This window comes from Entelurus aequoreus, linkage group LG27, assembly GCF_033978785.1.
Source record: "Entelurus aequoreus isolate RoL-2023_Sb linkage group LG27, RoL_Eaeq_v1.1, whole genome shotgun sequence".
NCBI classification, from domain to species: Eukaryota; Metazoa; Chordata; class Actinopteri; order Syngnathiformes; family Syngnathidae; genus Entelurus; species Entelurus aequoreus.
The window spans coordinates 2,507,392-2,528,517 of record NC_084757.1 but is presented as its reverse complement, the minus strand read 5'-3'; the positions used below and the strand labels follow the sequence as shown (position 1 = coordinate 2,528,517).

The window sequence follows — 21,126 nt, the reverse complement described above, 5'->3', positions numbered from 1 at the left end:
ACAAGGAGACGAAGCAGAAGAACGAGGAAATTACAGACATGGCGGCCGAAATGATAGACTCATCATGAACGGAGAAGTTAAACAGGACAATACTGCCATCTAATGGCTAGCCACCGGAACACTGAAATTCAAGTATTTTTTTTTTTCTATGTAAATAAAATAAATATGTATATATATATATATATATATATATATGTGTATATATGTATGTATATATATATATGTGTATATATGTATGTGTATATATATGTGTATATATGTATATATATATGTATATGTATGTGTATATATGTATATATATATGTATATATATATATATATATATATGTATATATATATATATGTATATATATATATATGTATATATATATGTATATATATATATATATATGTATATATATGTATGTATGTATGTATATATATATACATATGTATGTATGTATGTATGTATGTATGTATGTATGTATGTATGTGTATATATATATATGTATATGTATGTATGTATGTATGTATGTGTATATATATATATATATATGTATGTATATATATATGTATGTATATATATGTATATATATATGTATATATGTATATATATATGTATATATATATGTATATATGTATATATATATATATATGTATATATATATACATATATATATATATATATATATATATATATATATATATATATATGAAATACTCGAGTTGGTGAATTCTAGCTGTAAATAACCACACCCCCCACCTCCCGATATTGAAGGTCTCAAGGTTGGCAAGTATTGCTGCCAATCAAATGGTGAATAAGATACTCTTTAGGGTTCATATGTTTGTAAATCTGACTGTGATGAAGTCAGTGCCTCACCAGCCATGAACCTCACCGCACGTCACTGATGTTTTATTATTTCTTTGTCAAATCGAACTTTTTTTTTTTTTATGGTAAACATAAAATATGCAATATTTTGGCCCAAAAATATTTCAAATTGGAAAATTTGATGTGACATAATTGAAGCCTTGAATAGGTCAATAATTCATAAAATTGATTTTTTTATTTGGAGCAATGCCAGTTTAAAAAAAAGAAGAAAAAAAACCCTAAGTATCTTTGTGCTTTTTCTCATTACATTTCACCTATTTTCTCTTTTTTCCACTTTTTTATGTTATTCTTTTTAAAATAGTATTTTTTTTAGAATGTGTGGGCCTCTAAACATTAGCTGTGGGCTGCAAGAGGCCCCTGGGCAACACTTTGGACACCACTGGTTTAAGCCAATGACAGCAATGTTACAATGCGGCCAGCAGAGGCCACTGTTGCTCAGCTAAACGTCCTGCTGCGCTGATCATGGCAGGTAAAATATGCAACACTTTATAGATTTGTAATGTCTTTACAATTACTGCCATTTTAACACAAATGATGGAGTTGTTTTGATCTCGGATGCAATGGAATGATCCTTTAAAGAAAACTAATCAAATATCCCCCTTAGAGCCCCTGCAGTGGACATTTATATATGCAGGCCTCGTATTTTAATGTTTTAAGGTCAAGGCAAGTTATTATTAATCTACTTGTTCATTTACTGTTAATATCTTTTTATTTTCTCTTTTAACATGTTCTATCTACACTTCTGTTAAAATGTAATAATCACTTATTCTTCTCTTCTTTGATACTTTACATTAGTTTTGGATGATACCACACATTTAGGTATCGATGTGATACCAAGTAGTTACAGGATCATACATTGGTCATATTCAAAGTCCTCATGTGACCAGGGACGTATTTCCTGACTTTATGAACATAAAATGAATTTTAAAAAAAGGAAAAAAGATTTTGGGGAATATAACAAATATCGATCTTTCTGTGTGGAGTTTGCATGTTCTCCCCATGACTGCATGGGTTCCCTCCGGGTACTCCGGCTTCCTCCCACCTCCAAAGACATGCACCTGGGGATAGGCCCCTCCCACCTCCAAAAACATGCACCTGGGGATACGTTGATTGGCAACACTAAATGGTCCCTAGTATGTGAATGCGAGTGTGAATGTTGTCTGTCTATCTTTGTTGGCCCTGTGATGAGGTGGCGACTTGTCCAGGGTGTGCCCCGCCTTCCGCCTGAATGCAGCTGAGATAGGCTCCATCACCCCCCGCCACCCCAAAAATGACAAGCGGTAGAAAATGGATGGATGGATGGATGGATGTAATCATAGTAATATTGACTAGATACGCTCCTGTACTTGGTATCATTACAGTGGATGTCAGGTGTAGATCCACCCATGGCATTTGTTTACATTGTGACGCTGAGCTATTGTATCCTCCTACGGTGTGTAGTGAAGCATGTTTAGCTATTCCATTTCCACTTTGTATCAGTCCATCTTAGATGAGCTCGGGCCCAGCGAAGCCGACGGCGTTTCTGGGTGTTGTTGATAAACGGTTTTCGCCTTGCATAGGAGAGTTATAACTTGCACTTACGGATGTAGCGACCAACTGTAGTTACTGACAGTGGGTTTCTGAAGTGTTCCTGAGCCCATGTGGTGATATCCTTTACACACTGATGTCGCCTGTTGATGCAGTACAGCCTGAGGGATGGAAGGTCACGGGCTTAGCTGCTTACGTGCAGTGATTTCTCCAGATTCTCTGAACCCTTTGATGATATTACGGAGCGTAGATGGTGAAATCCCTAAATTCCTTGCAATAGCTGCTTGAGAAAGGTTTTTCTTAAACCGTTCAACAATTTGCTCAGGCATTTGTTGACAAAGTGGTGACCCTCGCCCCATCCTTGTTTGTGAATGACTGAGCATTTCATGGAATCTACTTTTATACCCAATCATGGCACCCACCTGTTCCCAATTAGCCTGCACACCTGTGGGATGTTCCAAATAAGTGTTTGATGAGCATTCCTCAACTTTATCAGTATTTATTGCCACCTTTCCCAACTTCTTTGTCACGTGTTGCTGCCATCAAATTCTAACGTTAATGATTATTTGCAAAAAAAAAAGGTTTTTATCAGTTTGAACATCAAATATGTTGTCTTTGTAGCATATTCAACTGAATATGGGTTGAAAAGGATTTGCAAATCATTGTATTCCGTTTATATTTACATCTAACACAATATCCCAACTCATATGGAAACGGGGTTTGTAAGTACTCTGTGTGTGTGCTCTGCCGAACATGCTCCTCTGCTTGTACAACTAGCAATGTCATGACGTGACGACGCGTCGTCATGCCCGTTATAAAAAAGGGGGCGGGGGGGGACCGGTACTTTTTAGAGGCGGTATAGTACCGAATGTGATCGTGGTACTATACTAGTACCGGTATACCGCACAACCCTACAGCGTGCTGATCCAAAGTCACCTGGAGAAGCGTTCTCAGCAGTTTTGTGAGCTTTCTGACCATCTTAAAGCCGCCATGACTTGTCAGTTTTATCAGAACACCTCCCCGAGTGACAGCGTGTTGTTCCTGGACGCCACCCCACGGGTGACGCGTGCACCTATGTGTGCCCGACAGACCTGCAGGCGGTGTTGAGCAACATTTGTTTGTAATGTGGAACACTTGCCATGACAGCTGGAGCTCAGCGCGATATTTATCTTGCGTGTTGACTTACTCAGTGCGCACAGGAGGAATTTTTTTTTCATCGCTCGTCCCGAATCTCCCAATACAGTGTTCCTCTTTTGGCATGTGTGCGCACACACCCAGGATTAAGTGGAGCGCCACGGGGCAGGTCAGTCAAGGGTGGATGTCCTCACCTTCCTCCTCCAGGTGTTGGGAGTCTTGTCGCTTTGAGACAAATGTACATCAGTGGCTCAAGGCACAAACGCTTTCAAAAGCTCCATTTTAGGTCAAAAGTGGAAAACCTCGGGCGATAAAACTACCGGTATATCAATATGTATCGCGAGAGACATGTCATCTATATTAGTAAAAAAATGCGTTCGATAAAACATTGAATCAGTTTTTTTCTTCGTATGAAGAAAGTGGAAGTATGGAAGCAAGGTTGGTTGCATGAACAAAGGCACTCGCTCTCTGGTAACCCTAGCAACGCAGGAAGTGATCGCTGATCAGTGGGAGTGACACGCTAGCAGCCAATCAGGTGACAGTGTCAACTAGAGATGTCCGATAATGGCTTTTTGGGGGTAGCGGGGGGTGTATATTGTAGCGTCCCGGAAGAGTTAGTGCTGCAGGGGGTTCTGGGTATTTGTTCTGTTGTGTTTATGTTGTGTTACGGTGCGGATGTTCTCCCGAAATGTGTTTGTCATTCTTGTTTGGTGTGGGTTCACAGTGTGGCGCATATTTGTAACAGTGTTAAAGTTGTTTATACGGTCACCCTCAGTGTGACCTGTATGGCTGTTGACCAAGTAGGCCTTGCATTCACTTGTGTGTGTGATAAGCCGTAGATATTATGTGACTGGGCCGGCACGCAAAGGCAGTGCCTTTAAGGTTTATTGGCGCTCTGTACTTCTCCCTACGTCCGTGTACACAGCTGCGTTTTAAAAAGTCATAAATGTTACTTTTTGAAACCGATACTGATAATTTTGAAACAGATACCGATAATTTCCGATATTACAGCATTTATCGGCCGATAATATCGGTATCAGACATCTCTAGTCCTCAGCACTCTCTGCAGAGACTTCCAGTCTGAGGCACTGCAGGCTCCAGTCCAGACAGTTGGTCCGTAGGCTCTCTATAGTGCCTCTGTAGAATGTGCTGAGAACGGGGTAATAATGTTTACGAACTAAACTGTCAATAAAATGGACGCGCAAATGTAAGTCATAATTTTTGCGCTTCAGAAACTTCTCTTTGAATTTAGCGCTTGACTTCTTCTGTTTGTTTGATAGGGGTGTAACGGTACGTGTATTTGTATTGAACCGTTTCGGTACGGGGGTTCCGGTTCGGTTCGGAGCTGTACCGAACGAGTTTCCACACGGACATATTAAGTAGCGTACCGCACGTTGTGTAAACAATGCACACCGAGGCACAACACACGGCATGCTAGCAGCTAACGGGCTAGGATAGACTGACCATACGTCCTCTTTTCACGGGACATGTCCTCTTTTGCGGGGCTGTCAGGGCGGAGTTTCTTAAATGCCTCAAATGTCCGGCATTTTGAGTTAGGGTTGCGTGTATTTTCAATGTACGTTAAGGGTTAAGAAGGGGTTAAAAACAAAACAAATTGTGCGCGCAGCAGCATTGGTGAGGGAGGGGCAGAGACAGAGAGAGTGAGAGAGTTATGATAAACGCGCATGCGTCGCCAGGCTCTGCTTTTTATCCATAGATTTATCACATTTAATTTTTTATTATCTATAGCAGGGGTGTCAAAAGTGTGCCCCGGAGGCCATTTGCGGTCCACAGCTAATGTTTTAAAGGCCTACTGAAAGCCACTACTAGCGACCACGCAGTCTGATAGTTTATATATCAATGATGAAATCTTAACATTGCAACACATGCCAATACGGCCGGGTTAACTTATAAAGTGACATTTTAAATTTCCCGCTAAACTTCCGGTTGAAAATGTCTATGTATGATGACGTATGCGCGTGACGTCAATGGTTGAAACGGAAATAAGCGGACACATTGAATCCTATACAAAAAACTCTGTTTTCATCTTAAAATTCCACAGTATTCTGGACATCTGTGTTGGTGAATCTTTTGCAATTTGTTTAATGAACAATGAAGACTGCAAAGAAGAAAGTTGTAGGTGGGATCGGTGTATTAGCGGCTGGCTGCAGCAACACAACCAGAAGGACTTTGAGATGGATAGCAGACGCGCTAGCCGCCGACCTCACCTTAACTTCCTCCGTCTCTGGGCTGCCGACCGCATCTGTGATTAGGTGAAGTCCTTCGTCGCACCGTCGATCGCTGGAACGCAGGTGAGCACGGGTGTTGATGAGTAGATGAGAGTTGGCTGGCGTAGGTGGATAGCTAATGTTTTTAACATAGCTCTGTGAGGTCCGGTTGCTAAGTTAGCTTCAATGGCGTCGTTAGCAACAGCATTGTTAAGCTTCGCCAGGCTGGAAAGCATTAACCGTGTATTTACATGTCCATGGTTTAATAGTATTGTTGATTTTCTATCTATCCTTCCAGTCAGGGGTTTATTTATTTTGTTTCTATATGCAGTTAAGCACGATACTATCACGTTAGCTCTGTAGCTAAAGTGTTTCGCTGATGTATTGTCGTGGAGATAAAAGGCACTGAATGTCCATTTCGCGTTCTCGACTCTCATTTTCAAGAGGATATAGTATCCGAGGTGGTTTAAAATACAAATCCGTGATCCACAATAGAAAAAGGAGAGAGTGTGGAATCCAGTGAGGCAGCTTGTACCTAAGTTACGGTCAGAGCGAAAAAAGATACGTCCTGCACTGCACTCCAGTCCTTCACTCTAACGTTTCTCATCCACGAAGCTTTCATCCTCGCTCAAATTAATGGGGTAATCGTCGCTTTCTCGGTCCGAATCGCTCTAGCTGCGTTGAAAACAATGGGGAAATGTGAGGAGCCTTTCAACCTGTGACGTCACGCTACTTCCGGTACAGGCAAGACTTTTTTTTATCAGCGACCAAAAGTTGCAACTTTATCGATGTTCTCTACCAAATCCTTTCAGCAAAAATATGGCAATATCGCGAAATGATCAAGTGTGACACATAGAATGGATCTGCTATCCCCGTTTAAATTTAAAAAAAAATTCAGTAGAATGTGCCGTGGGCCTTTTCTAAAAATACTATTAAAATAAACAAAAACATAACAAAAGTGAAATAAAAAAGCTTAAAGGTTAAATGTAATTTAGAAAAAGTTGCAATGTTGACTAATAAAACAAAGCTGTTTTTTTTTCTTTCAAACTGTCATTGCTCAAAACATAATATTGAATCAAAATCAATGTTATTAATAATGAATTATTGACCTATCCAAGGTTCCGATTACTTCACATCAAATATTCCACTAAGAAAAATATTTTGGTGGAAGATTTTGCAAATTTGGTAAATAAATAACCCAAAAATTAATATTTTATTGTTTTCTTACTGTACCGAAAATGAACCGAATCGTGACCTCTAAACCGAGGTACGTACCGAACCAAATTTTTTGTGTGCCGTTTAGGGCTGCAACTAACGATTAATTTGATAATCGATTAATCTGTCGATTATTACTTCGATTAATCGAATAATAATCGGATAAAACAGACAAACTACATTTCTATCCTATCCAGTATTTTATTGAAAAAAAACAGCATACTGGCACCATACTTATTTTGATTATTGTTTCTCAGCTGTTTGTACATGTTGCAGTTTATAAATAATGGTTTAGTAAAAAAAAAATATATATATATATATATTTGAAAAAAAACAAAAAAAAACTCTGCGCATGCGCATAGCATAGATCCAACGAATCGATGACTAAATTAATCGGCAACTATTTTAATAATCGATTTTAATCGATTAGTTGTTGCAGCCCTAGTGCCGTTACACCCCTATTGTTTGATATTGTCATTACTGCCACAAGTGGTGGAGAAGTGTACTGCAACGGAGTACCGCTGCGTCCCTCCAGGTGCCGCCAAAGGATTACGACTAAGAACCCCCCCCCCCCTGACCCCAGCAGACTTAGGGCGACCGGACTGGTTGAACCTTAGACTTGATGTGCGTTTTTAATCCCGCCACGGTTTCCACTTTGCCAAAAGCGCCGGCGGCCAATGCTGTGTTTGAGGCGCAGTGAAAGTCCAAACCCCGGCACTTAAAGCCAGTGAAGACGTCCAAGGCCTCTGGCTGCAAAAGCCCCGCCCTGTTCTGCCTGTTTGGGCTGGCCCGGCTGCCAGTGATAGCTTACCTGTGGAATTCACAAAGCTCTTTTTTTTTATACATTTATCCCCATTTACACCAGGGCCATAGCTCAGTGCGCTCACAAAGGCCAATGTGTACCCACCTAACCCCCGTCCCCGCTCTTCCCTGTGGAAATATAATCAGTCTTTTAAGGCCGGGCTTTGCTTTTGTGCTACCTTTTTTTTTTTTCCCGCCCCTTTCCTCCCTGCGCAACATTTGCACTGGAGGAGGCACAGAATGTTCAGCGCTGCATTGTCTCCCCTGAAAGCTCTTCTGTAAACACAAGTTGCAGGATGATGCGGCCTCTCCCTGCCCACCGTGACATATGAAGAGCTGCCTTGGGGTGTTTCCTTTCGTCTTGTGCAAGGTTTGCGGTTAAATGAGCACATAGCATGATGACGGCTCATTAAAGAAATCCTGCTTCCTGGGAAAGCGCCCACATCGTCGCTCTTTTGAAAAAAAATAGTTATGAAAGTTGTAACTCATCATTGAAACGTTGCGTGTGTTTTCAGTCGGGAAGTAACAGCAGTGTCTCCCATGCACTCATTAGTTTGTGGCGGCATAAACACATTATGATGGGACTGCCTGTGCACGCAGCTTGTCGTTCCAACTCTGTGCAGTAGATGACATCGTAACTCCGCTTCTTACCCCACCTTCTATGCGCCTGGGCACTCCTGTAACGCACAAAAACCTGCCGTACGCCCCAAACATGAGACCTAACAAGACTGACGTTGACGTGGAAATGTTTGTAACCGTAGATCAGGGGTCACCAACCTTTTTGAAACCAAGAGCTACTTCTTGGGTAGTGATTAATGCGAAGGGCTACCAGTTTGATACACACTTAAACAAATTGCCAGAAATAGCCAATTTGCTCAATTTACCTTTAACTCTATGTTATTATTAATAATTAATGATATTTACACTTAATTGAACGGTTTAAAAGAGGAGAAAACACACAAAAAAATGACAATTAAATTTTGAAACATAGTTTATCTTCAATTTTGACTCTTTAAAATTCAAAATTCAACCGAAAAAAAGAAGAGAAAAACTAGCTAATTCGAATGTTTTTGAAAATTTTTTAAAAAGAATTTATGGAACATCATTAGTAATTTTTCTTGATTAAGATTAATTTTAGAATTTTGATGACATGTTTTAAATAGGTTAAAATCCAATCTGCACTTTGTTAGAATATATAACAAATTGGACCAAGCTATATTTCTAATAAAGACAAATAATTATTTATTCTAGATTTTCCAGAACAAAATTTTTAAAAGAAACTCAAAAGACTTTGAAATAAGATTTAAATTTGATTCTACAAATTTTCTAGATTTGCCAGAATAATTTTTTTGAATTTTAATCATAAGTTTGAAGAAATATTTCACAAATACTCTTCATCGAAAAAACAGAAGCTAAAATGAAGAATTAAATTAACATTTATTTATTATTATTTACAATAAAAAAAATACATTTACTTGAACATTGATTTAAATTGTCAGGAAAGAAGAGGAAGGAATTTAAAAGGTAAAAAGATATATGTGTTTAAAAATCCTAAAATCATTTTTAAGGTTGTATTTTTTCTCTAAAATTGTCTTTCTGGAAGTTATAAGAAGCAAAGTAAAAAAATTCATGAATTTATTTAAACAAGTGAAGACCAAGTCTTTAAATATTTTCTTGGATTTTCAAATTCTACTTGAGTTTTGTCTCTCTTAGAATTAAAAATGTCGGGCAAAGCGAGACCAGCTTGCTAGTAAATAAATACAATTTAAAAAATAGAGGCAGCTCACTGGTAAGTGCTGCTATTTGAGCTATTTTTAGAACAGGCCAGCGGGCTACTCATCTGGTCCTTACGGGCTACCTGGTGCCCGCGGGCACCGCGTTGGTGACCCCTGCCGTAGATAATATAAATGTATAAGGATTTGCCTCATGAAAATTGCCTCAGCATTGGATTTTTTTTTAATTCACTGTAAAAAAAAAAGAAAAAAGAAGAAGAATATAATTAAGATTTTACAGTAAAAAAACAACCTGTCAGCTCAGTTGCCAGAATTTTGCCCGGAAAATTTACCGTGCAATGTCAGATTTTATGGTAAAAAACTGACCGTAAAAAACAGGTTTGATTGCTCCATTTACAGTATTATACTATAAAACCAACAATTGTAGATTTTACTGTAAAAAAAAAAGAAGCTTGCCAGCTCAGTCACCAAAATTTTACCGTAAAAAAACTGTTTCCATTTTTCCATTTTAAGTAATACACTGTAAAAAAAAACAACTGTAGATTTTACAGTAAAAAACTGACAACGCACTGGACTGGACTCTCACACTATTATGTTAGATCCACTATGGACTGGACTCTCACTATTATGTTAGATCCACTATGGACTGGACTCTCACACTATTATGTTAGATCCACTATGGACTGGACTCTCACACTATTATGTTAGATCCACTATGGACTGGACTCTCACACTATTATGTTAGATCCACTATGGACTGAACTCTCACAATATTATGTTAGATCCACTATGGACTGGACTCTCTCACAATATTATGTTAGATCCACTACGGACTGGACTCTCACACTATTATGTTAGATCCACTATGGACTGGACTCTCACAGTATTATGTTAGATCCACTATGGACTGGACTCTCACTATTATGTTAGATCCACTATGGACTGGACTCTCACACTATTATGTTAGATCCACTATGGACTGGACTCTCACACTATTATGTTAGATCCACTATGGACTGGACTCTCACACTATTATGTTAGATCCACTATGGACTGGACTCTCACACTATTATGTTAGATCCACTATGGACTGAACTCTCACAATATTATGTTAGATCCACTATGGACTGGACTCTCACACTATTATGTTAGATCCACTATGGACTGGACTCTCACAATATTATGTTAGATCCACTATGGACTGGACTCTCTCACAATATTATGTTAGATCCACTACGGACTGGACTCTCACACTATTATGTTAGATCCACTATGGACTGGACTCTCACAGTATTATGTTAGATCCACTATGGACTGGACTCTCACACTATTATGTTAGATCCACTATGGACTGGACTCTCACAATATTATGTTAGATCCACTATGGACTGGACTCTCACACTATTATGTTAGATCCACTACGGACTGGACTCTCACAATATTATGTTGGATCCACTATGGACTGGACTCTCACACTATTGGGGGGTGGTCCCCACATCTACGGTCCCCTCCAAGGTTTCTCCTTGAATGACACCTTGCCCTGATGTGGGATCTGATCTGAGGATGTCGTTGTGGCTTGTACAGCCCTTTGAGACACTCGTGATTTTAGGGCTGTATAAGTAAACATTGATTGATTGAAGTACTTTATCGACGCATATTACTTCTAGGCTTTTGCGTGCCAAATAAAAGAATGTGGTGGGCCAGAACTGGCCCCCAGGCCTGGAGTTTCACACCTGTGGTGTACAAGATATAAAAGGGGGTCCCTATTCAGTCTCTCCATCAGTATGGGGGTCGTTGGCTTGGGAATTATCAAAGAACCCTGAATTACAGCAGATATAGAGATGGCGGTTTCATTCCTAGACCAAGACTTGTATATTTTAGTGAGTAATAGCCTCTGTTTGTCCTGTCAGTCCTTTCTGGCGCACAGCAGTTCAGGTAAATATTGTAGCATCACTCTCGACAGAGTAGAGGAAGTTCTGAACTTCCTGTGAACTTTCAGCAAAGGTAGTTTATTCCTGGCAGGTTGCAAAGTCTGTAGATTACATTTGATGCAGCACACACAATGCAGAGTGGGGATGATGTTCAGTGCGTTGGCCATGATGAGCAAGTGCAGTTCAAAGACTTGATCTGGGAGCGTTCAGTCATCGGGAGGCCTCGTGAAGCCGAGAAAAGATGTGACCCCAGGGCTTTGTCATTAAAACCTCTGGTATTTCTCCTTAAAATGCGCAGAAGAAAGAAGAGAATGTGACCGAGGCACCGTTGAGTATCTTGAAGTCACATAATGAGTGTTCCCCGGAGAGGGCCTGTCCCCTGCAGGGATGCCATGTGAGCGACAGAAGAGAAGTACATGAGAGGATGAGCTTGGAAGTTTTCACTTTAGTTAAAGCGCTACTCCCATTGGTCATCACAAGTACTTTAAAAAGAATGAACACAGAAAGTATTGGAATGGTTTTAAGTCTCTACACAAAGTACACTGCTTGGTTGGTCACGATATAGACGATATAAATCACGGGTGTACAAACTTTGACTTGGGGGCCACATTGGGCTTAAACAATTTGCCCGAGGGCCGAAAGCCGACTGCATGTAAAGTAATTATATATACACTATATTGCCAAAAGTATTTAGCCACCTGCCTTGACTCACATATGAGCTTGAAGTTAAGGGCCTACTGAAATGACATTTTTGTATTTAAACGGGAATAGCAGATCCATTCTATGTGTCATACTTGATCATTTTTGCGATATTGCCATATTTTTGCTGAAAGGATTTAGTAGAGAACAACGTCGATAAAGTTTGCAACTTTTGGTCTCTGATTTAAAAAAAACCTTGCCCCTACCGGAAGTAGCGTGACGTTGTCAGTTGTTCACTCCCTCATATTTTCCTATTGTTTTCAACGCAGCGAGAGCTATTCGGACCATTACCCCATTAATTTGAGCGAGGATGAAAGATTCGTGGACGAGGAACGTTAGAGTGACGGACTAGAATGCAGTGAAATACTTTATTTTTTTTCACTCTGACCGTAACTTAGGTACAAGCTGGCTCATTGGATTCCACACTCTCTCCTTTTTCTATTGTGGATCACGGATTTGTATTTTAAACCACCTGGGATACTATATCCTCTTGAAAATGAGAGTCGAGAACGCGAAATGGACATTCAGTGCCTTTTATCTCCACGACAATACATCGGCAAAACGCTTTAGCTACGAGCTAACGTGATAGCATCGTGCTTTAACTGCAGATAGAAACAAAAGAAATAAACCCCTGACTGGAAGGATAGATAGAAAATCAACAATACTATTAAACCATGGACATGTAACTACACGGTTAATGCTTTCCAGGCTGGCGAAGGTTAACAATGCTGTGCTAACGACGCCATTGAAGCTAATTTAGCAACCGGACCTTACAGAGCTATGCTAAAAACATTAGCTCTCCACCTACGCCAGCCAGCCTTCATCTGCTCATCAACACCCGTGCTCACCTGCGTTCCAGCGATCAACGGAAGGACGAAGGACTTCACCCGATGCGTTTGGCGGCCCGGAGACGAAGGAAGTCAAGGTGAGGTCGCGGCTAGCGCGTCTGCTCTCCAACAAAGTCCTCCTGGTTGTGTTGCTGTAGTCCGCTGCTAATACACAGATCCCACCTACAACTGTCTTCTTTGCAGCCTTCATTGCTCATTAAACAAATTGCAAAAGATGTCCAGAATACTGTGGAATTATGAAATGAAAACAGAGCTTTTTGTATAGGATTCTACGGGGTACCATAACTTCCGTTAAACTGACTACGTCACGCGCATACGTCATCATACCGCGACGTTTCAGCCGGATATTTCCCGGGAGATTTAAAATGTCACTTTATAAGTTAACCCGGCCGTATTGGCATGTGTTGCAATGTTAAGATTTCATCATTGATATATAAACTATCAGACTGCGTGGTCGCTAGTAGTGGCTTTCAGTAGGCCTTTAAAGGCCTACTGAAATGATTTTTTTTTATTGAAACGGGGATAGCAGATCCATTCTATGTGTCATACTTGATAATTTCGCGATATTGCCATATTTTTGCTGAAAGGATTTAGTAGAGAACATCGACAATAAAGTTGCAACTTTTGGTCGCTGATAAAAAAAAGCCTTGCCTGTACCGGAAGTAGCGTGACGTCACAGGTTGAAGGACTCCTCACATTTCCCCATTGTTTACACCAGCAGCGAGACCGATTCGGACCGAGAAAGCGACGATTACCCCATTAATTTGAGCCAGGATGAAAGATTCGTGGATGAGGAACGTGAGAGTGAAGGACTCGAGTGCAGTGCAGGACGTATCTTTTTTAGCTCTGACCGTAACTTAGGTAAAAGGGCTCATTGGATTCCACACTTTCTCCTTTTTCTATTGTGGATCACGGATTTGTATTTTAAACCACCTCAGATACTATATCCTCTTGAAAATGAGAGTCGAGAAATGCGAAATGGACATTCACAGTGACTTTTATCTCCACGACAATACATCGGTGAAGCTCTTTAGCTCTTTCTATGCCACATCAATGTGGAATGCTCTCCCAACAGGTATAAAAGAAAGGGCATCTCTATCCTCCTTCAAAACCGTAATAAAAGTTCACCTCCAGGCAGCTACAACCCTAAACTAACACCTTCCCCGGATTGCTAATAATCAAATGTAAACAATCAAATGCAGATACTTTTTCTTATGCCTTCTGATCTCTCTCTCTCTCTCTCTCTCTCTCTCTCTCTCTCTCTCTCTCTCTCTCTCTCTCTCTCTCTCTCTCTCTCTGTCCACTACTTGCTGTCCATATCCTACCCCCCCCTCCACACCCCTGATTGTAAATAATTCAATGTGATTATCTTGTGTGATGACTGTATTATGATGATAGTATATATGATAGTATATATCTGTATCATGAATCAATTTAAGTGGACCCAGACCTAAACAAGTTGAAAAACTTATTGGGGTGTTACCATTTAGTGGTCAATTGTACGGAATATGTACTTCACTGTGCAACCTACTAATAAAAGTCGCAATCAATCAATCAATCAATGACAGCATCGTGCTTAAATGCAGATAGAAACAAAAGAAATAAGCCCCTGACTGGAAGGATAGACAGAGGATCAACAATACTACTATCAGGAGACACCGAACCAAACACTGGACCTGTAACCACACGGTTAATGCTGTGCCGCCTGTCGAAGCCTAGCAATGCTGTTGCTAACGACGCCATTGAAGCTAACTTAGCTACGGGACCTCGTCAGAGCTATGATAAAAACGTTAGGGCTCAACCTACGCCAGCCCTCATCTGCTCATCAACACCCGTGCTCACCTGCGTTCCAGCGATCGACGGCGCGATGAAGGACTTCACCCGATCATCGATGCGGTTGGCGGCCAGCGTCGGATAGTGCGTCTGCTATCCAAATCAAAGTCCTCCTGGTTGTGTTGCTGCAGCCGGCCGCTAATACACCGATCCCACCTACAACTTTCTTCTTTGCAGTCTCCATTGTTCATTAAACAAATTGCAAAAGATTCACCAACACAGATGTCCAGAATACTGTGGAATTTTGCGATGAAAACAGAGCTGTTTGTATTGTGATACGATGTGTCCGAATACTTCCGGTTCAACCATTGACGTCACACGCATACGTCATCATACATAGACGTTTTCAACCGGAAGTTTCGCGGGAAATTTAAAATGTCACTTTATAAGTTAACCCGGCCGTATTGGCATGTGTTGCAATGTTAAGATTTCATCATTGATATATAAACTATCAGACTGCGTGGTCGCTAGTAGTGGCTTTCAGTAGGCCTTTAAGTTAAAGTGCCAATGATTGTCACACACACACTTGGTGCGGTGATATTATCCTCTGCATTTGACTAGGGGTGGAAAGGTACACAAACATTTCGGTTCAGTTCGTACCTCGGTTTAGAGGTCACGGTTCAGTTAATTCTCGGTACAGTAAGAAAACAACAAAATATACATTTTTGGGTTATTTATTTACCAAATTTGCAAAATCTTCCAACAAGAATATTTTTCTTAGTGTAATATTTGATGTAAAGTAATGGGAACCTTGGATGGGTCAATAATTCATAATAACATTGATTTTGATTCAATATTATGTTTTGAGCAATGACAGTTTGAAAGAGAAAAAAACAGCTTTGTTTTATTAGTCAACATTGCAACTTTTTCTAAATTACATTTAACGTTTAAGCTTTTTTATTTCACTTTTGTTATGCTTTTGTTTATTTTAATAGTATTTTTAGAATGTGCCGTGGGCCTTTAAAACATTAGCTGTGGGCCGCAAATGTCCTCCGGGGCACACTTTTGACACCCCTGCTATAGATAATAACAAATTAAATGTGATAAATCTATGGATAAAAAGCAGAGCCTGGCGACGCATGCGCGTTTATCATAACTCTCTCTCTCTCTGTCTCTGCCCCTCCCTCACCAATGCTGCTGCACGCACAATTTGTTTTGTTTTTAACCCCTTCTTAACCCTGAACGTACATTGAAAATACACGCAACCCTAACTCAAAATGCCGGACATTTGAGGCATTTAAGAAACTCCGCCCTGACAGCTCCGCAAAAGAGGACATGTCCGGTGAAAAGAGGACGTATGGTCAGTCTATCCTAGCCCGTTAGCTGCTAGCATGCCGTGTGTTGTGCCTCGGTGTGCATTGTTTACACAACGTGCGTTACGCTACTTCATATGTTCGTGTGGAAGCTCGTTCGGTACACCTCCGAACCGAACCAGAACCCCCGTACCGAAACGGTTCAATACACGTGCCATTACACCCCTACTGCTTAGTGATCAGAGTCCATGATACATCAGCAGATACTTTCACTACCTCTTGAAGCTCATCGAGAGAATGCCAAGAGTGTGTGAAAAAGAGTTGGACACCCTTGTTTTAGACCATATAGTCCAGTGGTCCCCAACCTTTTTGTAGCTGCGGACCGGTCAACGCTTGAAAATTTGTCCCACGGACCGGTGGGGGGGGGTTGTATTTTTTAATTTATTTATTTATTTATTTATTTATTTTATTTTTTTTTCCATAAATAAATACAATCATGTGTGCTTACGGACTGTATCCCTGCAGGCTGTATTGATCTATATTGATATATAATGTATATATTGTGTTTTTTATGTTGATTTCATTAAAAAAAAAAAAAAAAAAAAAGATTATTATTATTTTTTTTTTTTAAATTCTTGTGCGGCCCGGTACCAATCGGTCCGCGGACCGGTACCGGGCCACGGCCCGGTGGTTGGGAACCTCTGATATAGTCCATCCCTAGTATCCAATAATGTGACATTGTCATTGCCAAGTTAGTGATCAATAAATCGGAGGTACTCGGTCTACTTACGAGTTCCGTTCCTATGGCCACGTTGAAACTTCTACCTAAAAGTTAGCTACTGACAAAGGAGTCAGTAGCTTTTAGGTATAAGGTTAGTTTGCCACATTTGATGTCGACCATGTATGTGGACTTTGACTGAAGTAGCACAGTAATAAGAAGAACGGTATGGACCAGGACTTATAAGCAGGTTCTGCTGTAACTGCATGAATGAGCGGTGCTTCTATACATCCTGTTTGCGTGATGGTTGTAACATTGAAATGATGTTATCCTCCGAGACAGGGCTGTTCTTCAAATGCCACACTTTCTCACCGCCTTGTGTGTCTTGTCTTGATGTGATCAGGCGTGACGGCGAGGGCTTGCGTGTCTTCTGGGACCGACTGAGGGAGCCGTCCTTCACCTCCTGGTGGAACCCCTTTGCCAACGACCTGCCCTACGTCACCTTCACGTCCCACCCTGTGAGGCACCTCAGCGAGGCCTTCTCTTCCATCTGCAATGTAAGCCAAAGCTCACTTCTTTGTGTCTCCATTACGAAAAGGTTGGGGTTTTTTTTACACTGAATTTTTGTAACTTAATTTTTTGCGTGTGAATTATGCTGACAATTTCGTTGAATACAAATTACTGAGCAGAATTTGTGTTTAAAAATTCAGTGCACAAATATTTGTCGCTTTAAAGGGGAACTGCTCTCTTTTTGGGAATTTTGCCTATCGTTCACAATCATTATGAAAACATAACGACAGATGGATTTGTTTTAATTAGAGATGTCCGATAATATCGGCCTGCCGATATTATCGGCTGATAAATGCGTTAAAATGTAATATCGAAAATTATCGGTATCTGTTTTTTTATTTTTATTTATTTTTTTTTTTAAAAATTAAATCAACATAAAAAACACAAGATACACTTACAATTAGTGCACCAACCCAAAAAACATCCCTCCCCCATTTACACTCATTCATATAAAAGGGTTGTTTCTTTCTGTTATTAATATTCTGCTTCCTACATTATATATCAATATATATCAATACAGTCTGCAAGGGATACAGTCCGTAAGCACACATGATTGTGCGTGCTGCTGGTCCACTAATAGTACTAACCTTTAACAGCTAATTTTACTCATTTTCATTAATTACTAGTTTCTATGTAACTGTTTTTATATTGTTTTACTTTCTTTTTTATTCAAGAAAATGTTTTTAATTGATTTATCTTATTTTATTTTATTAATTTTTTTTTAAAGTACCTTATCTTCACCATACCTGGTTGTCCAAATTAGGCATAATAATGTGTTAATTCCACGACTGCATATATCGGTTGATATCGGTTTCGGTAATTAAAGAGTTGGACAATATCGGAATATCAGATATCGGCCAAAAGCCATTATCGGACATCCCTAGTTTTAATGCTTTCTAAATATTAAATACAGTTGATCAAAAGTCCGCTTACAATGGAGCCTATGGAAGTCGCTCTATTTTGCCTATAAAGCCCTTAAAAACATCCAAACACCTCCATTAAAAACCTCTAAAGCAGGCCTGGGCGATTATTTTGACTCGGGGCCCACATTTAGAGGAAAAAAATGTGTCTGGGGGCCGGTATATCTATTTTTAGGAACACTAATACAAAACCTCACAATAATGTCTGATTGAATGCTAAAAACGTTCCTTAAAAAACAGAATGGATTTTTAAATTTTTCTATGAAGGATAAAACACTGAATATTGACAAAATATGAACGTCACACCCTCTTTCGATCGACATATTTTACAATTAAGTGAAACGCAACAAAAATGCAACAAACAGTGAAATATGAACGCAAAGGGTACAAAATAAACCCACCTACAATCTGATATATCTGATATATCTTTAAGCTTTAGAACTTTGTTGTGAAAATCTCCTTCCGCGTCTGTGGAAACGCTTCCCGCCCAACACTGCTTGGTGCCTCGTCTGAGCTGCTGTGACGTAGATGACCATAGTAACTAATTAGATGACCATAGTAACTAATTAGATGACCATAGTAACTAATTAGATGACCATAGTAACTACTTAGATGACCCTAGCAGCGATGGACTTAGTAGAAAACGTAGCTACAGCAATAGAAAAGAAACAACACACCGTTGGAGTATTTATTGACTTATGTAAAGCTTTTGACACAATCGATCATTCCTTACTTCTGCAAAAATTGAAAAACTATGGCATAAGAGGTGTTTCACAACAGTTGTTAAGTAGTTATTTAAGTAATAGATCTCAATATGTGGAAATTAATAAGACTAAATCACAGCCAAGAAGAGTAACTTGTGGGGTGCCACAAGGCTCGGTATTGGGACCTAAGTTATTTATACTATATTTAAATGATATTTGTTCAGTGTCTAGTAAATTGAAATTTATTATGTTTGCAGATGATACAAATGTATATTGTTCAGGAGAAGACTTGAAGGAAGTGTTGAGGATAATAGAGGTTGAGTTGATTCAGCTAAAAAAATCATTAAATGATAAGAAAACTAGTTTATGGTGTTTAGTGGTGCAAGGACAAACTGTGAAGCAAAATTAAAATTAAATCAAGTGGAAATTGATAGAGTATATGAAACTAAATTCTTGGGAATAATAATTGATCATAAATTATGTTGGAAACCGCATATTGAATATATAAAGGGAAAAATATCCAAATCCATTGCTATTCTTTATAAAGTAAAACACATGCTGAATAAGAAATGTTTGCATATGTTATATTATTCTTTTATTTTTCCATATTTAACATATTGTGTTGAAGTTTGGGGAAATGTTTATAAAACAAACATAGAGCCAATAATTCAACTTCAAAAAAGGGTCATTAGAATAATACATAAAGCGTGCTACTATGAACATACCAATCCATTATTTATAAGTTCTAATGTGTTAAAATTTTCAGATATTGTGTTTTTAAAAACAATGGAAATTATGTTTCGAGTAAAGAACAACAGCCTTCCAGCTTGTATTCTTAGGTTATTTCAATTAAGAGGAGAAAACTATAATTTACGGGGGATATTGGTTTTTGAAATATGTAAAGCAAGAACGAATACAAAATACAAATGTATTTCAGTTTTAGGAGTTAAATGGTGGAACAAGCTCAGTGATGAGCTGAAGACATGTACTTCTTTGTTAAGGTTTAAGAAAACATTGAAAGGTGAAATAATTGAAAATTATAAAATATAGCAACGATTACTTTCATCCCATTGATTTTTTTTTTCTTTTTAAGGTTGATGTTCCAGGTAATCTTATTTTCAGTGAAGGTATAGGATAGGCAAATATAAGCTTTGGCTTCAGCCTATTCCTTTTTCGGTCATGCTTTTTATTTTATTTTATTTTTGTGTGTAAATGTGTATGATTGTTATACATCTATAATTTGTACTGTACTGTCACACAAAATGGTTAATGGTTGATTATATGACCGAAATAAACTTATAAAACGTATTATACTTATAACTTATAAACTTATAACTTATAACTTATGACCATAGTAACTAATTAGATGACCATAGTAACTAATTAGATTACCGTAGTAACTGGTATATCAGCCATAAGCACAGATTCCAAGCATTGAAAGACTTAGTATAGTTGAAGACTTACGGTCATTAGAAAACATCACCGCACATCATCATGGCAGCTACACTTTACATCTTAAACATCTAAAAAAAGTATTTGGGAATGTCCAGCGGGCCAGATTGAAAAGTTTAAAGGCCTACTGAAATGAATTTTTTTAATTTAAACGGGGATAGCAGATCCATTCTATGTGTCATACTTGATCATTTTGCGATATTGCCATATTTTTGCTGAAAGGATTTAGTAGAGAACAACGTCGATAAAGTTCGCAACTTTTGGTCTCTGATAAAAAAAAAACTTTGCCCCTACCGGAAGTAGCGTGACGTTGTCAGTTGTTCACTCCCTCATATTTTCCTATTGTTTTCAACGCAGCTAGAGCTATTCGGACCGTGAAAGTGACGATTACCCCATTAATTTGAGCAAGGATGAAAGATTTGTGGACGAGGAATGTTAGAGTGACGGACTAGAATGCAGTGAAATACATATCTTTTTTCGCTCTGACCGTAACTTAGGTACAAGCTGGCTCATTGGATTCTACACTCTCTCCTTTTTCTATTGTGGATCACGGATTTGTATTTTAAACCACCTCGGATACTATATCCTCTTGAAAATGAGAGTCGAGAACGCGAAATGGACATTACAGTGCCTTTTATCTCCACGACAATACATCGACGAAGCTCTTTAGCATCTTTAGCATGAGCTAACGT

The 21,126-nt window shown here is 39.1% G+C and overlaps 1 protein-coding gene across 3 annotated transcripts in view; it reads left to right on the top strand.

Moving 5' to 3' along the window:
- The window catches only part of LOC133644424 (tumor protein p63-regulated gene 1-like protein), a 118,225-nt gene that overhangs the window by 85,285 nt on the left and 11,814 nt on the right, over positions 1-21,126 (top strand). For all 3 annotated transcript variants that reach the window (XM_062038888.1, XM_062038886.1, XM_062038887.1), the window contains one exon: positions 17,192-17,345. In XM_062038888.1, coding sequence (XP_061894872.1) covers positions 17,192-17,345 — 154 coding nt within the window. The remainder of the gene's footprint in view (positions 1-17,191; positions 17,346-21,126) is intronic.